General features: G+C 32.7%; 1 protein-coding gene across 1 annotated transcript; it reads right to left on the bottom strand.

Moving 5' to 3' along the window:
- Window positions 1–1814: 1814 nt before the first annotated feature.
- Window positions 1815–6772, bottom strand: LOC107784445 (organic cation/carnitine transporter 4). Its single transcript, XM_016605578.2, has 2 exons — window positions 6238–6772; window positions 1815–3096 (listed from the first exon to the last, which is right to left on the bottom strand). Exons 1-2 carry the CDS (start codon window positions 6641–6643, stop codon window positions 1904–1906), a joined length of 1599 nt encoding a protein of 532 aa, XP_016461064.2. The 5' UTR covers window positions 6644–6772; the 3' UTR covers window positions 1815–1903.
- Between the last annotated feature and the right edge of the window lie 14203 nt (window positions 6773–20975).

Here is a 20975-nt window from a genome sequence, read left to right as displayed (position 1 = left end):
CTTCTTCAGGTACAATTTATTTGTCAACGTTTTGGACATGTATAGGCTTTCCAACCTTGTCCAAATACCACATGTGGTGTCTTCATCAATGTATTTACCACATCATCTGATAAGTGCAACTTGATTGCACTAGCAGCCTTTTCATCCAGGTCAGCCCAATTCTCAACTTTCATGGTATCAGGCTTTTTGGCATCAGCATCTAGTACCTTATGTAATCCCTGTTGAATGAGCAGATCTCTCATCCTTCTTTACCATGTTGAGAAACAGCTATCTCCGTTGAATTTTGCTACCTCGTACTTTACTCCGGACATTTTTTTTTCACTGAGTATAGTACTACCAACAGTGAATAGTATTTCTGTGAACGAGCAGAACCTGTGCTCTGATACCAGTTGTTGGAAATAAATCTCCACAGCAATAATATTCACAATAATAAAAACGGAATAATAATATAGCAGTGAGATACGGTAATCAACAAGAATAAAAGAGTGATAATGACACCAAGATTTTCATGTGGAAAACCCTTTTGAATAAGGGGAAAAAACCACGACCCCGAGAGGAGCAACTGATATCACTATAGTAAGGAAATTTATACTTTGTAGGCCCGAGTAAAATACTGCAAAGACCACTACAACACTCAAAAGAAATAACCCTCTTTTGATATTTCACCTCACTACAATATCGCTTACACTCTCTATTTTCCTCATAGACTATTTTCTTATACCCTATCTGTGATGCCTCAATCTTTCTTTCTCTCTTTGTTGGTGTGTTTGAAAGAAGTGAAAGAGCTCTCCTTTTATAGGAGAAAATACTTAGCCTCCAAGAATGCTACAAGAGGAGCTTCAATTCTCCTCCATTCATTTCCAAACTTGGGGCCAAAATAATCATAGGCACATGCCTATTACAAATGGGATGGACCCCACAAGAAGTTCATTTAGCATATTGCGTTTTTCCTTCTTCACGCCCATCATTATAAAAGATGTAACAAGGTTGTGTATCGTGTACGGGTAAAATCGTGGATAAAGTTACCCCCGATTTACCAATGAAAAAACGAGAAACAACGTGGTTCGACATTGGCTTCGGTAAAGCCGAGGTCGCCCACATATCAGAGCCCGAGGGCACGAATGATGCGTCAAGAATCAGGCATGGCCAAACATAGGAAGAATCAAGCTCAAGCAAAACAAAGAAACGAAGTTAAAGGGAAGACGATTAGAGAGGACGAACGAGGAGCCGAAATATCCGCCATCAACCGGATATTACGGCACAGATCACGCCCGATATTAATTGCGAATCGTATTTTACTAGCTAGATAAAAAGGATTTTACCTTATTTACACTTGTGCTAGGATTGAAATTACTTACTATATAAAGGGGAGAACTTTTTCGTTTTTTGACCACTGTTGACACGCATATCAAAGCAATAAAGTTTACTTTTATCTTCTAGCTATTGTTCAAAGTGTTCTTCAGCTGATCATTTCTTTAGTTGCAACCGAGTTCATCTCTGAGGACTCGATTGGAACCGGTTTCCAGCATTCAAACCTAAAGACAGGCTTAATTGTTTCATCAAATTTGGTTTGATCGCCTTGTTTTCCTTTAATTCAATTGTTTGTTGTTCTTAGATTTCGCGTTAAATTAAATCACGTATCTTTTCAACCGCGTACAAATTTAATTGTTACTCATTTTAAGGGTAAACAAAGATAAGAGAGAGAACGACTCTGTTTGGAACAAAATATATTTACTCCTACTATCAACAGCATAGAGCATAATTTCGAGCTTCCATATTACGAATACCTAATTTAAGAGGAATAATAGTAAATCTACGTACAATGCAAAAATAGTTCTCCCATAATAAAGTACAAACAGTCACAAACTAAAAGTACAATTTTAACAAGAAAAAGGTAGCAAAATTAAGCAAGAATACATGGTTTTTCTGCCTCTGCTTCTTCCATTCCAGCCATAGTATCATATAATGGCCTATTTAAGGTCTCAGGCAGGTAAATTACCAGTAACCCACCAGCTATCCCACAAGCTGCAAACACTGCAAATGGTACGCCACCCCCTAAAACAACCACAAGGGGTGCCAAAATTGCCCCCATTTGCGACGCCTGAGTTGCACATCCTAATGCTGCATTTCTCACCACAGTTGGAAATAACTCCATCGAATACACATACAACAAATTATAAGTCCCAGCCATAAAAAATATACCTATAACTCCACACACCATTCGAATGATTTTCCATGCTCCGTAACCTTTCATTAAGCTTCCTGCTAAGCAAAAAGCGCCGCTGAACCACATTGTCCATATTGCTAATGGCTTTCTACCGAGCTTATCCAACAATAATGCGGTTAAAAAATAGGCAGGCATTTCAGCCATCGCGTTAAGGGCAACGTTGACGTAAAGATTGGTTCCAAGGTTGACAGCGTTCAAACTCAACCCGTAATAGACAACTGAAACAAAGAAATTAATAACCACAGCTAAGAACAACCGAAACCGCGTTAGAGGAGACCTTAGTACATCTAATAGGGATCCATTTAACGCTTCGTTGGTATCGGGCTCCAGCTTTGATTCGGATTGAGAATGAAGAGCATCATCGTCATTATTCACTTCGCTGTCGACGGCAAGAATAACGCCATCAGGAAGGTGTTTGCCATTGGAAATAGCAATTTTATGCATAATTTTCATGGCTTCATCTACTTTTCCTCTAACGAGGAACCAACGAGGTGACTCGTGGAGGAAAGGAAGTATGAGGATAACAAACAGAAGAGCTGGAACAGAAGAAGCAATGTAGAGAGAGCGCCACGATTGGAAGAAATAAGCAATGGCAGAGAGAGAGGCTATTCCAGTAGAGAAAAAATAGAATGTGGACATTCCTGCTACGCCGCGCCAGCACTGGCCAATGGGTTCAGTGGCAAGAACAAAAGCACAAAGGCCAGTGCCACCAGTACTGAAACCGGAAAGAAAGCGGAATAAGGTATAAGTCCAGTAGTCCGACGAGAATGCTGTTAGACAACCAAAGATGGCGTTTAAAATGCAAACGATTGTGAGGGAGCCTTTTCTTCCCAATTTGGAGTCTGAGAGATGTCCAAATACACCAGCACCTGAAAACCGTTAATTTTAAAATGTTAGTACTACATTTTCTTAATATCTCAAAGTTGGTCATATCAAGTACCACCCCATCTCCAAAACAAAGAATATCTTGCTCATCTATTCATAAAATTTTCAAATTTTGAGGAGTATTAGCAACCACAGCAAAGTAAATTACAAAACTATATACTATTGTGTATAGTGCCACATATTTAAACAGAGATGTTAGGTTACAAAAATAAAACAGTTACTCTTTATGTTTTATTTTACAAAATATTGTTTACTGGGAAAAGAAGGATCAGCTTTGGCACATGCCAACAATACTTTTAATATTTGTGGTCTTAAACGTATTATGATATCTCTATAAACGTAAGACATGGCCTAAGTTTGTTCATGGCTAATCTTGGAGTCAAAAAATTCTAGCTTGGAGCCAAAGAATAAAAATATTTTCTTTTATTCTTTTCTCTTTACTTGGGACCAAGAACTTTGCCCTATAAATATAGGACATCTTACTTCATTTGAATCCTTCCATATTTTCATTAGAAACTCATTTTGAGCATTCTTGTAATAGAGAGTTTTATTATATTTCATAGAGTTAGTGTTGAGAAACACTTTGAGTGAACCTCTTCTTTGTGAGTGATTGTAGCGAGGTTATTCTCTTGGAATATATTTTGGGATAATTAGAGTTTCATCTCTAATTCTGTACTCTCTTTTGTGTGCCGGTTGTTATAGTAAAATTGTCCCTCTCCGCTTGTGGACGTAGGTCACCTTGACCGAACCACGTTAAATTTGTGCCTCCTTTGTATGCTTTAATTACCGTTATTATCAACTTACATTATCATTGTTATTGTTATTATAACATTGTTTGGTTAAATTTCGCACTACCTGAATTCCCGATCCTAACAGTATGTTATAATATGAATGAAGTTAAAAATTTAAAGCAAGAAGTTTCAAATATATAAAAGTGTCTTTCTTTTTATATCAAAACAAAAGAGTGGCACGTAAAATAGTACCGGAAGATTATTTTCTTTTGTTTAGGTCCTCTGTCTTTTTCATGAATGTCCGATCGATATTTTTACTGGAGAAGATTAATACTTTCAAACATATTAGGTAATGTCCTTAAACAGCCAAAACCATTATAATAAAGTAGCACGAGTTATATTTTTGAAGGAAGATAATATCCTATATTATATGCATGGAAAAATAGACGTCGTGTGACAAATACTAGCTTAATATCAAAAGAATGAAGAAGGCAAGAAGCTGGGTCCCACCATAGTATTGCAAGAGGCTAGCCAAGAGAAACTTGGCGAGACTAACCTACCTGCTCCATACCCTACTTAGTACTCCTAATAAACTATTCATCAACTAAATACACATTGTTCGAGAGTTGTCTTTTTTTATTGATTTTATTTGGATGAATTATCGAAAATTAAGCAGTCTATTCCAGTAGCATACAAGGAAGACCGAATAATTGATGTAGCATATTCTCAATTTTCATTATAATACTGGCCTCATAGTATATTATTGCATCCCATTAGTTATCGAAAAAATAAACTCCACCTTCGTTCGTAATAATTAGCCCCAAACACGGGTTTGATTCAATAGTATTTCTTGACGTCCTTATTATATTTTACCTTTTGGTCTGATATGTCGTCTATCGTCGTTGCTTTTGTCCCATTCAATTAAGTTTGATATACTTGATCTTAATTATTACTCCCTCCGCCTTGTCCCAATTTATTAAATTTCGACTGTTAAACAAGTTTATTTTTTATTGAGATTTTTTTTATGTGCTTTTTAAATATTTTATATTATTAATTATTGAGATTTATAATAATTTTATATAACTTTTAAATATGTAAAATTTATTTAAAAAACTTATAAGTTTTATGTCTGATTTGCTATCAAAGTGAGAAATTTAAATTTCAAAACTCGAAATGCATCAAACAGCCCGGGACGACGAGAGTATCAATTTAATCAAACAAAATGGAAAGAAGAAGTAAGGGAAACACGTCCTCGTCAACTTTGTACAAACTGAACAAAGAAACAACAAAATTGTTAGAAGAGATGCTTTCGGTGAATCGGGATGTTTCAGCCAAGAAAAAGAAAAGATATCTTTTTCTTGATATTATATACTCTTTTTTATATATAGGTGATTGCTCATTTTTGCCCGTGGACGTAGGTCAATTGACTGAATCACGTATTTCTCTTTTGTTGTCTAAGTTATCGTCGTTCAAGGTTTGTTTTACTAACTTTCGCATGACACATGTTTATTTCGATCCTAATAAGTGGTATCAGAGTGATGTTCAAAACAGGTTCATCTAGGCAAATTTAGTCTAGCCACAATCTATTTGACGATAATCATGATTGTTGTCTGAGAAATTTGACTGGGGTGTTACTCACGTTGAGACAAACTTTGTGGTGGAAATTTAGAGATGACCTTGCAACCTTTTGAAGGTTACGTGAAAAAGATTGATCAAGTTTATTTTATCAAAAAATTTTGGCCAAGGAGGAGAATTGTTAGGTGTTTGTCCTGATTTTCTTACCAATATTTGATTTTTTTATTCCTTGAAGAAGGACTATGTATTTACCATATTTGGATTTTTTTTTTTTAGAAGAAAATGATAAGACTCCCATATTTGATTAGTCCTTTTTCTTGAAGGAAAATATTTTGAATTCCTATAAATTGAGAATTTTTTCTTCTCGTTTAGTAACATCTAAAATGTAGTCTAGGGTTTGAGAGTCTTGTTTAAGGGAAGAATTTTTGAGACAAGGTTTAACCTGTCACTTGTGTGTCTCTTTGTAAGGTTGTTCTCTTGATATTTCGTACTCTCTTTTATATAGTTGATTGTGATCACCTCCCCTTGTGGACGTAGGTCAGTAGGCCCAACGACAATCTCTTTTAATGTAATTCTTTTTTATTATCTAATTTATCATCATTCAACAAAAATGCTCCGGTAGTGACTTCTACACCTTTTTGACAAATGCACCTCATGAGCTAAAGATGTAAAAGATGCTGTTATGCTGTTCTAATCGCACAAGGAAAAGCGTTAATGTCTATGCTTAACCTCCATAGTTCAAAACGATCAAGACTATAATTTCTATATTTTTCTTCAATTAAATCAGAAAAAAAATGCAGAAAAATATAATGAACATACCGATCATGCAGCCAGCGAAAAATAAAGCTTGGACAAGTCCAACTCTGTATTTTTGTCCACATATCAATCCAAACTCCGACACCGTAGAATTTCCAATTCCACCGAACCATTCCCAAGACCCTGGCTCAAGCTCGCACACACTTTTAGCCGTTGAACCGCACCCGCGGCTCGTCGTACACCGCCAACCTGGTTCACGATCCGAAAAAATCATAACCATGGTGTGGATCCCCTCTAGAGCCCAAGCCATGCTCGTTAGCAAGAAATGCCTCAACTGCCACCACCCAAACTCTCCGCAATATTTTTCAAACATTTGATCCATCGTTACTTTTTTCGGTTTTGAATATTCGTCCACAGCCGAAGGGATGAGCGGTGACCGGAGGTCACCACCATCTAGTAAATTTGACATAGTTTTAAAATTTTCTCGTCCGGGATTATCGAAGAGGTTGGCAGATATATATGTGATATTCTTCAGTTCCAGAGTTGTTGGTGGGAAGCAATAAGAATAGGAGCTCTCTTTCTTATAGTGTTATAATTGTAATAAACTTGGGATTTCGCAATTTATCACTATGGTAATGTTTCTAACACGATTAGGTGGGAAAATGTTTGTTTATTTGTTAATGTTTAAAACAAACTAAAGGCTTTTTAAAAATGATGAAAATAATAACATGAAGCGTTCTTTTTTATTTATTTCTTACACTAGAACCCATGTTTATCTCAATAACAGCTCAAAGATGTTATCACTGGGAATCTTTTTTACATGTGTAACTTGGAGAAATTTACCTAGTTATGTGATTATGTGAGAGCCTAATTATCACTATTAGCAACATTTGTATTTAATTACCTAGCATAGCCAGATTTTTCAAGACATAGCAACAGGGCGGATGTAGCATAGAATTACCGGGTTCAACTGAACCCAGTACTTTCGATGTGGAGCACAAATTTATGTGTAAAAAATTTCTAAAATTACAATAAATAGTAGATATGAACTCATAACTTTAAATATTGAACACATAGAACTAAAATTCTACATCCGCCTCTGCATAGCAACAAGACAAAAGATGTCATCACTTCGAACCTTTTTTACATGAGTTAAATTCTTTTAGATTGCTGAATTTACTGTCCAATTATTATGTACGGAGTGCAATTTCAAAAAAATAACATTTGCTACTACAACCAGCTTTTTATTGCTTTACCTAACAAATTTAGTACTATTGATCTTAATATGCTGCTTTAGAAATGTTATATACAAGTGGGGACTTATAGTTTAAAGAGTCGCAAATTATAATTTTATGCTTCAAATTAAAAACATCTTATTTACACAATTTCTTCAAAAAGCCTTTTATTTTAACAAAAGCATTTTCAAAAAGAGGAAAGAATTTTACCTATAGTTATGCGATTATGGGAGCTAGTCTCTATACCATTATTCTAATTACCTAATATAGTATAAGATTTTTCAAAACAGACAACTTAAGAGACGCACACCTCATCAAAAACCAACCTTCCCCACCAATATGCTCTAATCAGACCATTGTCGATAGCATTATATGTTAAAGATGTAATACTTCACTATTAAATGCTCTCACCGTTTAGCTGTGTAATGTAATTTCCTTTTCCCAATGCTTACCTATATGCTAACGTTAGCCCACATATTACTTATATTGTATAATTCCTATTCCGAAACACAATGTTTAAGGAAATGGAAAATAAATTAAGTTAAATAGGGGAATAGCATCTTTGGTAACTAGGCGACACCAAGGAAGAGTTTGATTTGCAGAAGTACTCCATCTACACATGGACTTTAGAAAATGCATCTTCTTATATTTATTAAACATTATTTTATTGCTGTCTTATTTGTCATTTTTCCCATGTGACATGCAGACTATTCAGATTTTATTTCAGGAATTGGAGTGCTAAGACTATATTTTGTTAAGCTAGATTTGGAAGTATTAGGCTAGGGTTTGTGGAAAGAGAAGATAGGAAAACAGGGGAGATCGGAAAAAAGAAAAGATAGGAAGAGACCTCCAAAATTTCTATTGTTATAAAATTAATTATTGCTGGTCTTTTAAAGTCATGCTCTACGATTAGATAGACTAATTAGGGACCTAATTATTGCATAGTTGGGAAAATCTCCCTTAAATTTATTCCTTTGATTGCTGATTTTACTATCCTATTATTATGTGCGGATTATAATTTTAAAAATATTATTTGCAATGTTGACCAATTTTTTATTGCTTTGCGTAACAAATTTAGTACCCTTGATCTTAATATGTTTCTTTAGAAATATTATTTATATATTTACATTATATAAGCGGACTTATTAGTTTAAAGAGTCGTAAATTCTAATTTATGTTTTAAAAACAACTTATTTACACAATTTCTTCAAAAAGCTTTATATTATTTAGGGTAATTGTTCTTCTATTTTTAACAAACGTATTTTCATAAAAGCTGCGCAAAATCACCTTAGTCTCTCATATATCCAACTGGCAAGTGAGAACTACACTGAATTGGTTTGCGTTGGATACGTATCTAGCCATTGATTTAGGTAATTTTGTTTGAATCTTTAGTTTTATTGCGGAAGTGATTTACGTATCTACTTTCCTTTTAAAGGATCAAACGCGAATATGACGTACAGGCAAAAAGCAGGAAATCCATTAGTTCCTACTAGAAAAGTAGGAGCAATCTATATCTATATTATATTAAAAGGAGAGTAGTATGTATTGTGGTTAAATCAAGGGTAAGCTAAAATGAAGTCACTTGGCAATTTTAGGACAACATTAATAATTAGAAATTATATATAGAAACATAATTAATGGAGGTAGTTTAATGAATCTTATACATAATCTAAATAGATCTAGACAAATCTAATCTATATATCTATATATTTATATTTAAATTTATATGTATATTTGTATCAATATCTATATCTATATCTATATTTATATCTATATATTGATCCACTCATAGATTTTCTTCTATATTAGCTAGAAATATGGAGGTGAAAAATTAATTAAAAACTATAATAGAAAAAAATAAAAATATATAAAGATGTAAATTGAGATAACCTATAACTATTTATACTTTGGAGTAAGTTAATACTTTGGAGTAAGTTAAACTATAAAATAAAACTAAAAATTACTTAAGATATTAAAGATTTATTGAGTTTAAAAACTAAATAAATTCAAGCAGCAAAATAAGATCTTACATAAAGATACAAATTAATTATAAGGCAAGAGAAAAATTAAATAATCAGCAAAAGATGTTTTAATAACAAGAAAAATAAATTCATATTAATATTGATAAATCGTGCAAACGAATATTTTATACGTAAATATTACTACAATATTTAGATATAATGTGTTCAAACAATTAAGAAAATATTTTTCTATGATTAATGTTTGAATTGAGTTTAGTTAGTTTAAGTTTGAAAGCATACCATAATTTTTTGAAAATATGGTCCAATTAAGAAAATATAATGATAATTTGAATTTGAGATGAGAAAGTATTTTAATTTTTATCTATATTATATTAGAATGAGTATGGTAAAAATATATATTAAATTCAAACAAGCTAATAAAAATTTACAAGACAATGTAATAATATTAGGTATTGAATAATATAAAATCAATAATAATGAATAAATAGAAAAAAAACTAAGATTTTTTACCATAGGAAAAAGTGTAAAACTTATTTAAATTTGAGATGAGAAAGTTTTTTATATTATGATAAGAAAAGTTATAATATAAATCCACATAACTCAAGTCTAATAGTAAAACTAAAAATATTGAACAATAAAAATAAATTAGAGACAATGTAAGGACATTTATAAATCATAAGTTTATAAAATAATATAAAGTAAATATACAATACTTAAAAATATTATTAAATTTTAAATTTAAACTTTTCAAGTAATATTTTTGAAACAAAATAAATATTTATTTTATAATTAAAAAACTATATATTTATCTTATATTATTAAAGAAAAGTAGTTGAGAATGATATTAAATAAAGTTACGAGTTAATGAAAAGCCACATAAAATATAATAAGACTATATATTAGATTAAAAAAATAGGAAAATTATGTTAACTTATAAGAAACTTACTATTAGAAATGAAAAGAAAAGACTATTTGAATTTAAGATTAGAAAGTTCTTAAAACTACGATGCGAATGCTCAAATTATGAATAATACCACGAAATTGAAGTCTTATTTATAAAAAATAAAATAACAATAAAAAATTAAATTTTAAATTATAAAATAAATTTCTATATAGGTAATTTTACAAAAATTAAATTTGTATCTTCAAACTAAAAAAGAAAAAAAAATATGTAAAGAAGTAAAATGATAGTGAAAATATTACTACAATATTTAGATATAATATGTTCAAACAATTAAGAAAATATTTTTCTGTGATTAATATCTGAATCGAGTGCAGTTAGTTTGAGTTTGAATGCATATCATATTTATTTGAAAATGCGGTCCAGTTTAGAAAATAAAATGATAAGAATTATTTGAGTTTGAGATGAGATTTTTTTTTGAAAATATTACGTAAAGAATTAAAATGATAGTAAAAATATTATTACAATATTGAGAAATAATGTGATCAAAAAATTAAGAAATATTTTCTATATGATTAAATAAATTTTTAAAAATACAAAATAAATTTCTAATATTGGTAATCTTAATAACTAAAATTAAAAATTAAATTTTATCTTATAGCTAAAAAAGAAAAAAAATTTAACTGCATCTAATACAAAATTAATTATAAGAGAACTCAATACATTTGGAACATGATAATCAAATCACTTATGTATTAATATTTTAGACTTATGATTAATATCTTAATCGAGTGCAGTTAGTTTGAGTTTGAATGCATAGCATAAGTTTTTGAAAATGTGGTCTAGTTTAGAAAATAAAATGATAAGAATTATTTGAGTTTGAGATGAATTTTGTTTTTAAAAAAAATATTACGTAAAGAATTAAAATGATAGTAAAAATATTATTACAATATTTAGAAATAATGTGTTCATAAAATTAAAAAAATCTATGATCAAATAAATTTTTAAAAATACAAAATAAATTTCTAATATTGTTAATCTTAATAATGAAAATTAAAATTAAAATTAAATTTTATCTTATAGCTAAAAAAGAAAGAAAATTTAACTGCATCTAATACAAAATTAATTATAAGAGAACTCAATATATTTGGAACATGATAATCAAATAACTTATGTATTAATATTTTAGACTAATTAAAAGTTACAATTTTTTTTTGATAATTAAATGATTTTATTTACCAAGTGTAAATATTTACAGCATAGCAAAAATTGAATTCCTACTTTCTATCCTCCCACTGGACATGCAGCCCCAGTTAGGATTTTACTACCCTTCCTACTCTTCTCCTTCCGTGTGATTTGTATTGTTACATTTCATCAGGGTACCAATTCAAATTGCTCATCGTCCTTACTAGCCTAGGGAACATGGTAGCTCTAACATGAATTTCCTGGATGATTGATCTAACTATGGCATTAGCTGGTCTATTCTTCTGCTGGAATATAGCGTTATTCCTCTCTTGCCAAATATGATAAATTGCTACTGCTAAGGACATTCTGCATAATTCTGCTCCTCCACTTCTACCTTTAGTTCTTCTTTCCATCCATGCCAGTTCTTCCTCCCATCCTAACTTTGTTCTTTGAATTCCTTGCCATGTTAAGAGTTGTTTCCATATGGTTGTTGTCACCTCACATTCAAAATATAGATGCTGCACAGTTTCAGATTCTCTTTGACATAGTGAGCATGTGGTATCAATCTGTATCCCCCATCTTGCTAGCCTTTCTTTTGTTGCTAGTCTTTCCTGTATTGCCAATCTTAACATGAACTTCCACTTTGCTAATCCATAATTGTTGCATATTAATCTCCTCCATGGTACTTTCTGAAATTCCCCTTGCATAGCTTTGTACATGTGCTTTATAGAGAAATTTTCCATCTTCTTCACTTCCTCTTCTGTATATCCAGCAATGTCAAAATACTTCCTTGCCTTGAAGATCTGTTGTATGACCCATGATGCATTCTTTGGTGTTGTGTCCCATACTGATTTTCCCTTTATGTAATATATATTGACCCATTGAATCCAGAGCTTGTCTTTCTTTTTGCATATATTCTATAGTAGTTTACATATAGCTACTTTATTCCATAGCTCCACATTGATGAAGTTTAAACCCCCTGCTACCTTTGGACAACATAGTTTTTGCCATGCAATTAGTTCCTTCTTTGTAGGTTCTGCATTGCCTGACCACAAGAATCTTCTGCATATAGTGTTGATGAATTGTATGATCTTCTTACGGAGGATGAAAATCTGAGCCCAAAAGTTTTGGATTGCAACCAATACACTCTTGATTATCATTTCTCTTCCAGCATAGGATAGAAATTTTGTTGTCCAGCATTGTATTCTACTCAGCATTCTATCAATTAGAGGCTCACATTGGATTATTGATAGCTTTTTGGTGCTCAGTGGTACCCCTAAATACCTTAAGGGTAGTTCTCCCTTAGTATATTCCAACATGTCCATGATTTTCCTTTGAGTCAAGATATCCATACCACCAAAGTATATGCAGCTCTTATTTGGATTTGCTATTAGCCCTGATGCTCCAGAAAAGATTTTGAATTGTTGGTGTAATGTCTGTATTGATTTTATGTCTCCCCTGCAAAAAAGTAACAAATCGTCAGCAAAACCTAAGTGCACTAAATTGACTTTAGCACACTTAGAGTGGTATTTGAATTCTTTCCCCTAGTTTAAGGATTTCAGTAGCCTACTCAGATACTCTATTGCCATCACAAACAGGACTGGTGACAAAGGGTCACCTTGCCTAAGTCCCTTCTTTGCCTCAAAAGGTTTTGTTGGTTGTCCATTGATTACTACAGTATAGGCTACTATAGTTATACACTGCATTATCCCTCTGACAAACTTCTCAGGAAACCCCAACAACTTCATCACTTATTTAATATACACCCATTCCACCGAATCATATGCTTTTTGCATGGCAATTTTAAGCATACATCTAGGTGATATGCTCTTTCTTCCATATCCTTTAATCGGTTCATGGCCCATGATAATATTATCAGTAATCATCCTTCCTGGTACAAAAGTTGTTTGGCTATTATCTATGATGTCTGGCATGATTTCCTGTAGCCTTGCAGTTAAAATCTTTGATATCATCTTGTATAGGACTGTGCAGCAAGATATAGGCCTGAATTCCTTGATGTTAGCTGGATTCTTTACCTTAGGGATCAGAGTGATGGTTGTACAGTTTATAGCTTTACACATTTCAGTAGTTTCAAAGAACTCCAGCACTGCTTCAGTAACTTCCTCTCCAATTATGTTCCATGTCTTCTTGAAAAAATGGGAGTTATATTCATCACATCCTGGTGCCTTGCTATCATCAATGCCCTGTAATGCTTTTTGCACTTCCTCTTTTGTAATTGGTTTGATTAGCTACATTTGTTGCTACCTGTTCAAAGTGTGTCCATTCTGCATAACATCTGGATCAACTATTGGTAGTGTTGAGGCTGCTGTACCAAGTAATTTTTTGTAAAAGCTTAGAATCTCCTCTTTTACCTCCTTAGCACTTTGTAGAAGCTTTCATGTGTTGTCCATCAGTCTGCCTATGTGGTTTCTTGCCTGCCTATTTTTTATACAAGCATGGAAATAAGCTGTGTTAGAGTCCCCTACTTTAAGCCATTTGATTCTTGCCTTCTGCTTCATAATACTTTCCTCCACTTCCAGCCATTTTGCCAGTTCAACTTTTGTCTCCTTCTCTAATGCTATCACTTCATCATCAGTTTCCGGAGATGCCATTCCCATTTGGATGTTCATCAACTTGTTCCTTGCTGCTTGGATCTTTGGCTCCACACTGCTGTACTCCTCATTGTTTAATTGTTTCAGATCTTTTTCCAGGTATTTTAGTTTGTACCACACCTTCAACATTGGCTTTCCCTTACTTCTCTTCATCCAACATTGCCTGACAATATCATCAAATTTATGGTGGCATGCTAAGCAATTAAAGAATTTGAATGATCTTTTTCCCCTCCCAGTAGGTTCAGCAACAGTTACGATTATAGGGCAGTGATCTGAAAAGCCTGGATGTATAATAGTTCCCTCCATATTAGGCCATTTTTGTATCCACTCTGCATTGGCAAGTATTCTATCTATTCTGCTATGGACATGGTTGTTTGTCCAGGTGTAATTTCTCCCAATTGTTTTGAGTTCAGCTAGTCCAATATCAACTATGAATTTTTTGAAATCTGTCACTTCCCCTTCTTGAACAGGATTCCCCATGACTCTATCTTCTATAGACAAAATGTTGTTAAAGTCTCCCATTATTAATCTTGGGTCTTGTATTCCCCTTATAGTTCCTTCCAGATCAGTCCACAAACTTTTCCTGTCTTGTATGCTATGTTTCCCATATACTGCAACAAATATGAACTTGTTGTTGCACTGCCTCAGAACCACCTGTCCTGCTATGTATTGTTCATGGACTTGTTTTACCTCAAACTCCACCTTTGTTTGGTCCCAAATAATCCAAATCCTGCCATCAGGTGCCTCATCATAGTTAGCAGTCCATTGCTAATTGCCAAACACCTTCCTCATTATTGCTTCAGCTTTATTAGCCTTAACTTTATTCTCCAGTACAGCTATTAATACTACATTATTCTGCCTATAGAACTTTTTTAGTGCTTTTTGCTTATAAACTTTATTCATACCCCTAACATTCCATGTTATAATATTCATCATGCTAAAGTATTTATGTTGGGATCTATATCACCTTCATTTCTTCTTCTCTGCCCTCTTGTCCCCTGTGTTTCAGATAGTTGCACAATTTTTTGAGCTGTGTCAACTAAAGCTTTAAAAGCGTTTCCAATGTATACTTCCTCCTCTCTGTTGATTTCCATTTGCTTTTTTGATGCTGATTTTCCTCTAGCAACCTGCAATTCCTCATCGTTTCCTTGTTGCCTAGGCATAGCTTCTCCTTCTGGTTCAATTTGTTCCAGAAATCTTCCATGAGCATCAATTCTATCCACCTTAGGATCAAGGACCCTTGTTTTCCTCCATTCTTGCTTTAGCTTTTGATTATTGCCTCTCTGTTGTCCATCCTCTTTGTTCTGCCTCTGTTGATCATTACATGAGTGCCCAATTTGACAACATAATTGGCAATATTGGGGCTTCCAGTCATATTGTACTATCTGCTCAATCACCATTCCTTTAGGATCATGAAGTTTTATTGATCCTGGTAAGGGTCTAGTAATGTCCATTTCTATTAACATCCTTGCATACGAGACTCTATCTGCCATGGTAGTACATGCATCAGCAGATAGAGACTTTCCTAAGCCACTCCCTATTTTACTTAGTGCTTGATTACTCCAGTAGCTAAGTGGAAGTTTAGGGAATTTTACCCCTAGAGGGATGGTTTTGAGTATCTCCTCACCAAAATCAAATCCCTCCTTCCATTGTCGCATGATAATTGGTCTACTATTCATAATATACGGTCCATTCAATATTACTTCATCTCTTTCTTCACAGTTGTTCATCAAAACTATGAAATATCCATCATTGTGGAACAGTACCTTTGGTTTCCTTACTTTACTCCACTGGTTTACTATGAATCGCTCAATCGCCCCAATTGTTGGAGTGTTTCCTACCACATAAAGGATTAGGTCTCGGTTCCACTTCTGTTATTCCTCAGCAATGTCTTCTTCCAGCAATTGAACAACTACTTCGCCATCTTGTATCACCGGTGGGATATATGATAGGTTCATACCTTTGGCGGCAAGTTTGTTCTCACTGAATAGCCCAGCCCACGACCTTCCCCCATTTCTATTCTGTGTTGCTTTCATCTCTTGCATGCTCTTCTCACTTCCATTTGAAGCTCTGGTCTGCTCTTTTGGTGCATCAATTTTTACTGTTTCATTGCTTGTTGGCCTACTCTTACTCGCATCCCCAGCTAAGCTCATTGTTACATGTGTTCCTTTACCTCCAGTATTCAACCCTGGCATCGCAATGGTATTTGGCTTTATCGGCGTTGTCAAGCTTGCTCTTATGTTGCTCAGATCTGGCCAATTTAGCTCATCATCACTTTCCAGATCCAGATCTTCGTCCTCCTGAATTTTCTCTTTTTTTTATGATTGTTTTCCTTGCTCCCTTGTGCTAAGATCGGTTAATTTCCTTTCTACCAGTAAAGTTTTGCTATCATTCTTCCTGGGTCATAGTAATTAAAAGTTACAATTTAAAATAAAATATGACATTATTTTGGTTATAGGTAAAATATTAATATAAAACTAATTAACATTTATAGTAGGAAAGAGAATGTATATTAAAAAGAAAATAGAGGTAGTGTGAGGATACTTATACTTTAAATTAATTTTAATATAGATAAAATAAAATAATTAATTATATTTAAAAATATTACTGACAAATTTAAATGATTAAAGTATTATGAATAAGAGGATAAAAGCATAAAAATATATCAAATTTCGAGAATAAAATATTTATTTTTATCACATACTATTAAAAGGATAATAAGCAAGACATTAATTTAATTATAAGCTAACAAGAAATTATATGATGGTATAATAATATGAAATATTAAATAATACATTAAATATAATAAAAGAATCAAAAAAAAGAATTTACGTAAAAGTGATGTGATGAATAAGACATATTTGACTTCCTGATAAAAATAAAGTGATTGTAAGAATTTTATTAAAATAATATGATCTAATGTGCTCGAACAAGACAGATCACAATATGACATGTTTAGTATTCTTTAATATCGACAACGGAACGAAATGAAAGTACTAAAATCAAGGGGTTCGGTTGCTACAAATATATGTTAAAAAGATTGGTTGTCTACTAGATATTTGATAAATAATTTCATATCCTGCTTCATAATTAAATTCTCATGTTATATAATTTGTATCCAAGAGATATATATTTTAAGGTTATTTGTACATGATTCAAACAACATACATTGCAATTTGAAATGATTTGTTCGTGCATCGCGCGGGTACTAATACTAGTTATATTAAAAGGAGAGTAGTTAAACATGTGGTTAAGCCAAGTGGCAAGCTAAAATAAAGTCACTTGGCAATTTTAAGACAACATTAAAAATTTGAATTATAAATGGAAGCATATTTAATGGAAGTAGTAGTACAAGATTTTCTATAGGTATCTTTAATTAAATTTGTGTATAATTCAGTTATGGTAGGTATCTTTTTTGAGCAAGAATCAATTAAAATTTTGTTGAAAATCTTATACACTAATTTTAAGTTGAAATAATAATTCTTTATTTAGTACAAGTTTTGTATCTAACCTTATTTGTGAACAATATACATTATTATAGGTATCTTTAATTAAATTTTGTGTATAGTTCAGTTATGGTAGGTATTCTTTTTTAGGAAAAAATATATTTAAATAAACATTTTGTATAAAATCGATAGTTCATATCCAACGATCCCTTAATATTGAAAAAATATTTATTATAAATTTTACTTTAGAGCTAAAAACATTTTTTTAGAAACATGTGATGCAATTAAATTATTGAATTCCAAATGTTTGTTAATGCAGACTTTATATGATGATGTTTAAATTTATTGAAATCAATCTTGCAAATGTTTTGAAAAATGATTTTTAAGGAAAAAAGACTTCTAAACTTCCATATCTCTTGCATATCTTTTAGACTATTATCCTTAACAACAAATAGAGTTAAATAAATCACTCAGATAATTAATTAAGAATAACAAGGTAATCTACCACGTCGGGTGTGATAAGACAAAGTTAAAGTAAAAGTTAATAAACATTATAATAAAAATATCGAATTTATATTAAAACATATTTAAATTGAGATAAAGAAAAATTAAATTGAAGGATAAAAATTTTTGAATTGAAATCTTAAATCTTGAATTGAAATATAATCTTTTTTTGAATTAAGATTCAAAAATCAAGTTTGATTGAAAGAAGCATTATGATACTATTAAAAAAAATGCAGATTTTATTGTTTTTTCTTCGTGGTTCATTATTGTTGGATTTTCTTTTATGAATCAAGATCTGTAGATGTGTAAATATAGTATTTATATATTGTGTATCTATATTTGTTAGAGATGTGATACTATATGATATATTATAGGAATATGATATTATTAGAATATTCTTAGGAGAGATTTTAGGGAGTATGAGCTTAAACTCATGTATATATAATCTTCTTTCTGGGAAAGAGAAAGCAAGTCCGATCTATCTAAAAGTTGTGCAATCTCTAATGTATTATTTTTCCCATTGAAGCAGTGGTAGTACGGTGAATTCTCCTTTTCTTTCTTATTTATGAAGCTTTGAAAAAATTCTATAACCATGATATGATATTGTTCTTAATGTTTAATTCATTCATTTTCCAGAAGTATATCATCATTTCTTAAAAGTAATTAGTATGATTTTCTGGTGAATTTGAATATTATAAGGTTCATCAAGTTGATATAAAATGAAGGCATTCTATGTTGTTCATAATTGGATAATGTATATGCGCTATATGTAATTACATATAATTATTGTATTTAAATTTTCAGTCAAATATTTTATAATATCATCTATCATTTATTTTAACTATTTTGATTTCAACAGACTCCCTGTTTGGTTAAAGAACATAGAAAATACTCTTTAGAATATGTCACGACCCCAAACCGGCCCGTCGTGATGGCACCTCTCGTGAAGACAAGGCCAGCCGACACAACACTCACCTTAACCCTTTAAGCATTAAGAGTCATTTTTAAGTCTTTAAATTAAACAATGTTTCATAATAAAATCCTGGAATAACAGTGTGGAATAAAATACCAACCCGACATCGGGGTGTCACTAGTCATGAGCAACTATCAAGGTCTGAATACAACAAAAGTCTAAAAATATACTAAATACAGTAACAATAATGAGGGGAAGGAAGCGGTACTGCGAACGTCATGCAGCCACCTTGCTAACTCTGATGACTCCGCGACTGAGCTATCAACACCCACTACCAGGTTCAGATATACCTGAATCTGCACACGAGGTGCAGGGAGTAATGTGAGTACTCCAACTTAGTAAGTAATAAGAGTAAATAAAGGTTGAGCAGTAGGAAACAATGAATCCACATTCACGTTAGGCTCAATAAACACAACATGCCTTCAAATCATAATACGAGTCAATCTTCCCTTTTAAAATCCAGCTTTTAGTAAAAACCATTTTGAAATACTTTCCAGCAATTTCGGTCGGGGTTCAATACCATTTAAGATAATAATAGAGATTAAAGCCATAATCGGCCACCCGGGCAAAACATAGTTTGTAAAATAGCCCCTCGTGCAAAACAGTAATCATAAACACTTCATAACTTAAAAATCTCAGTGGAAATAACCAATGTCAAACCAGTGATTAATTTCTGAACATCTTATAAACCCCAGTTTAAATAAAAGTTGTTTTAAAACATTTGTTCAACTTTCCGACAGAGGCTCAATATAAAGATGAGTGAAAACAGTCGATAAATCAACATATTCGATAGAAATTCACTTTAAAGAGGAGTGAAATCAATAAGTCCATAAACAGGCCTCTCAGGCAGAAACATCACTCATATGCATGTATATATCTATCGCCCCTCGGGCTAGCCTCTCTGTCACTCGTGACTCAACTCTTACCAATCAATACTCGCACCCCACGCTCGTCATCCAGCGTGCAAGTCACCTCAAAGTAACACAACGACGTATAATCCGGGGTTCAAACCCTCAGGACAGTATTTACAATCATTACTTACCTCGATCCGGTCCAAAATCTAGGCCGCGATGCCTCGCCCGCACGAATCGACCTCCGGATGCTCCAAATCTAGCCACAATCAGTACATAATCATTAAAATATGCTAAGGGAGCGAAGCCCACTCGAAAATATCCAATTTAACATCAAAATCCCGAAATTGCTCAAACCCAGCCCCCGGGCCCACGCTTCGAAATTCGACAAAACTCACAAAATCCGACAACCCATTCAACCATGAGTCCAACCATACTAAAATTACTAAATTCCGATAACAATTCGGCCTCCAAATCTTCAAATCTTATTTTCAAATCCCTAGGTCCAAATCCCAAATTTACACCTTAAAAACATGTAATCTAGTCGGATTATTCGATGATAATTCAATATTATGGAGTAGAAATGATCACAAGTGACTTACCTCAAGATTTCCCATGATTTCTTACTCAAAAATCGCCCCAAGCCGTGTTCTTTCACCAAAAAAAAGGTCAAAATGAGCAGAAAAATGCAACAACTTTAATAAACCTATTCTGGTCGCTAAAGGAGCCATTCCCATCGCTAAAAGTGACAAATCTGGTCACTAAAGGTGCGCACCAGATCCTGCTTCACCAGCAATATTTATTTTCACTAAAAAGGCTCTAACTCCACCATAAGAACTCGGAATTCGATCATTCTTGTTCCTATGAGTCACAAATAATGATACGAACATAGTCCTTCAATCAAAACTCAATTCGGAGCTTGTTTGCTCAGTGCGATATCCATTTCGCTCATTAAACAATTAACTCATGATTTGCGTCAAAAACCCAATCGCGACTTGATGAAATTAGACCAAACTTTCCAGATCACTCTTATAATTCATTATCAAAATTCTGGAAGTCTCAAAATCAAATTTCGATCTCTAGAACTAAAAATGGACCTTTGGATCATTACA

This window comes from Nicotiana tabacum, chromosome 10, assembly GCF_000715075.1.
Source record: "Nicotiana tabacum cultivar K326 chromosome 10, ASM71507v2, whole genome shotgun sequence".
In the NCBI taxonomy this organism is placed as follows: Eukaryota; Viridiplantae; Streptophyta; class Magnoliopsida; order Solanales; family Solanaceae; genus Nicotiana; species Nicotiana tabacum.
Note: the sequence above shows the minus strand (reverse complement) of the source record. Positions and strands in the feature narration are given on the sequence as shown.

Bases quoted from the DNA above. Each gene is read 5' to 3' on its own strand.
- LOC107784445 (XM_016605578.2), bottom strand. From the start codon at position 6,643: ATGTCAAATTTACTAGATGGTGGTGACCTCCGGTCACCGCTCATCCCT. The intron at 3,097-6,237 runs GTATGTTCATTA...AACGGTTTTCAG, and splicing joins TTTCGCTGGCTGCATGATCG to GTGCTGGTGTATTTGGACAT.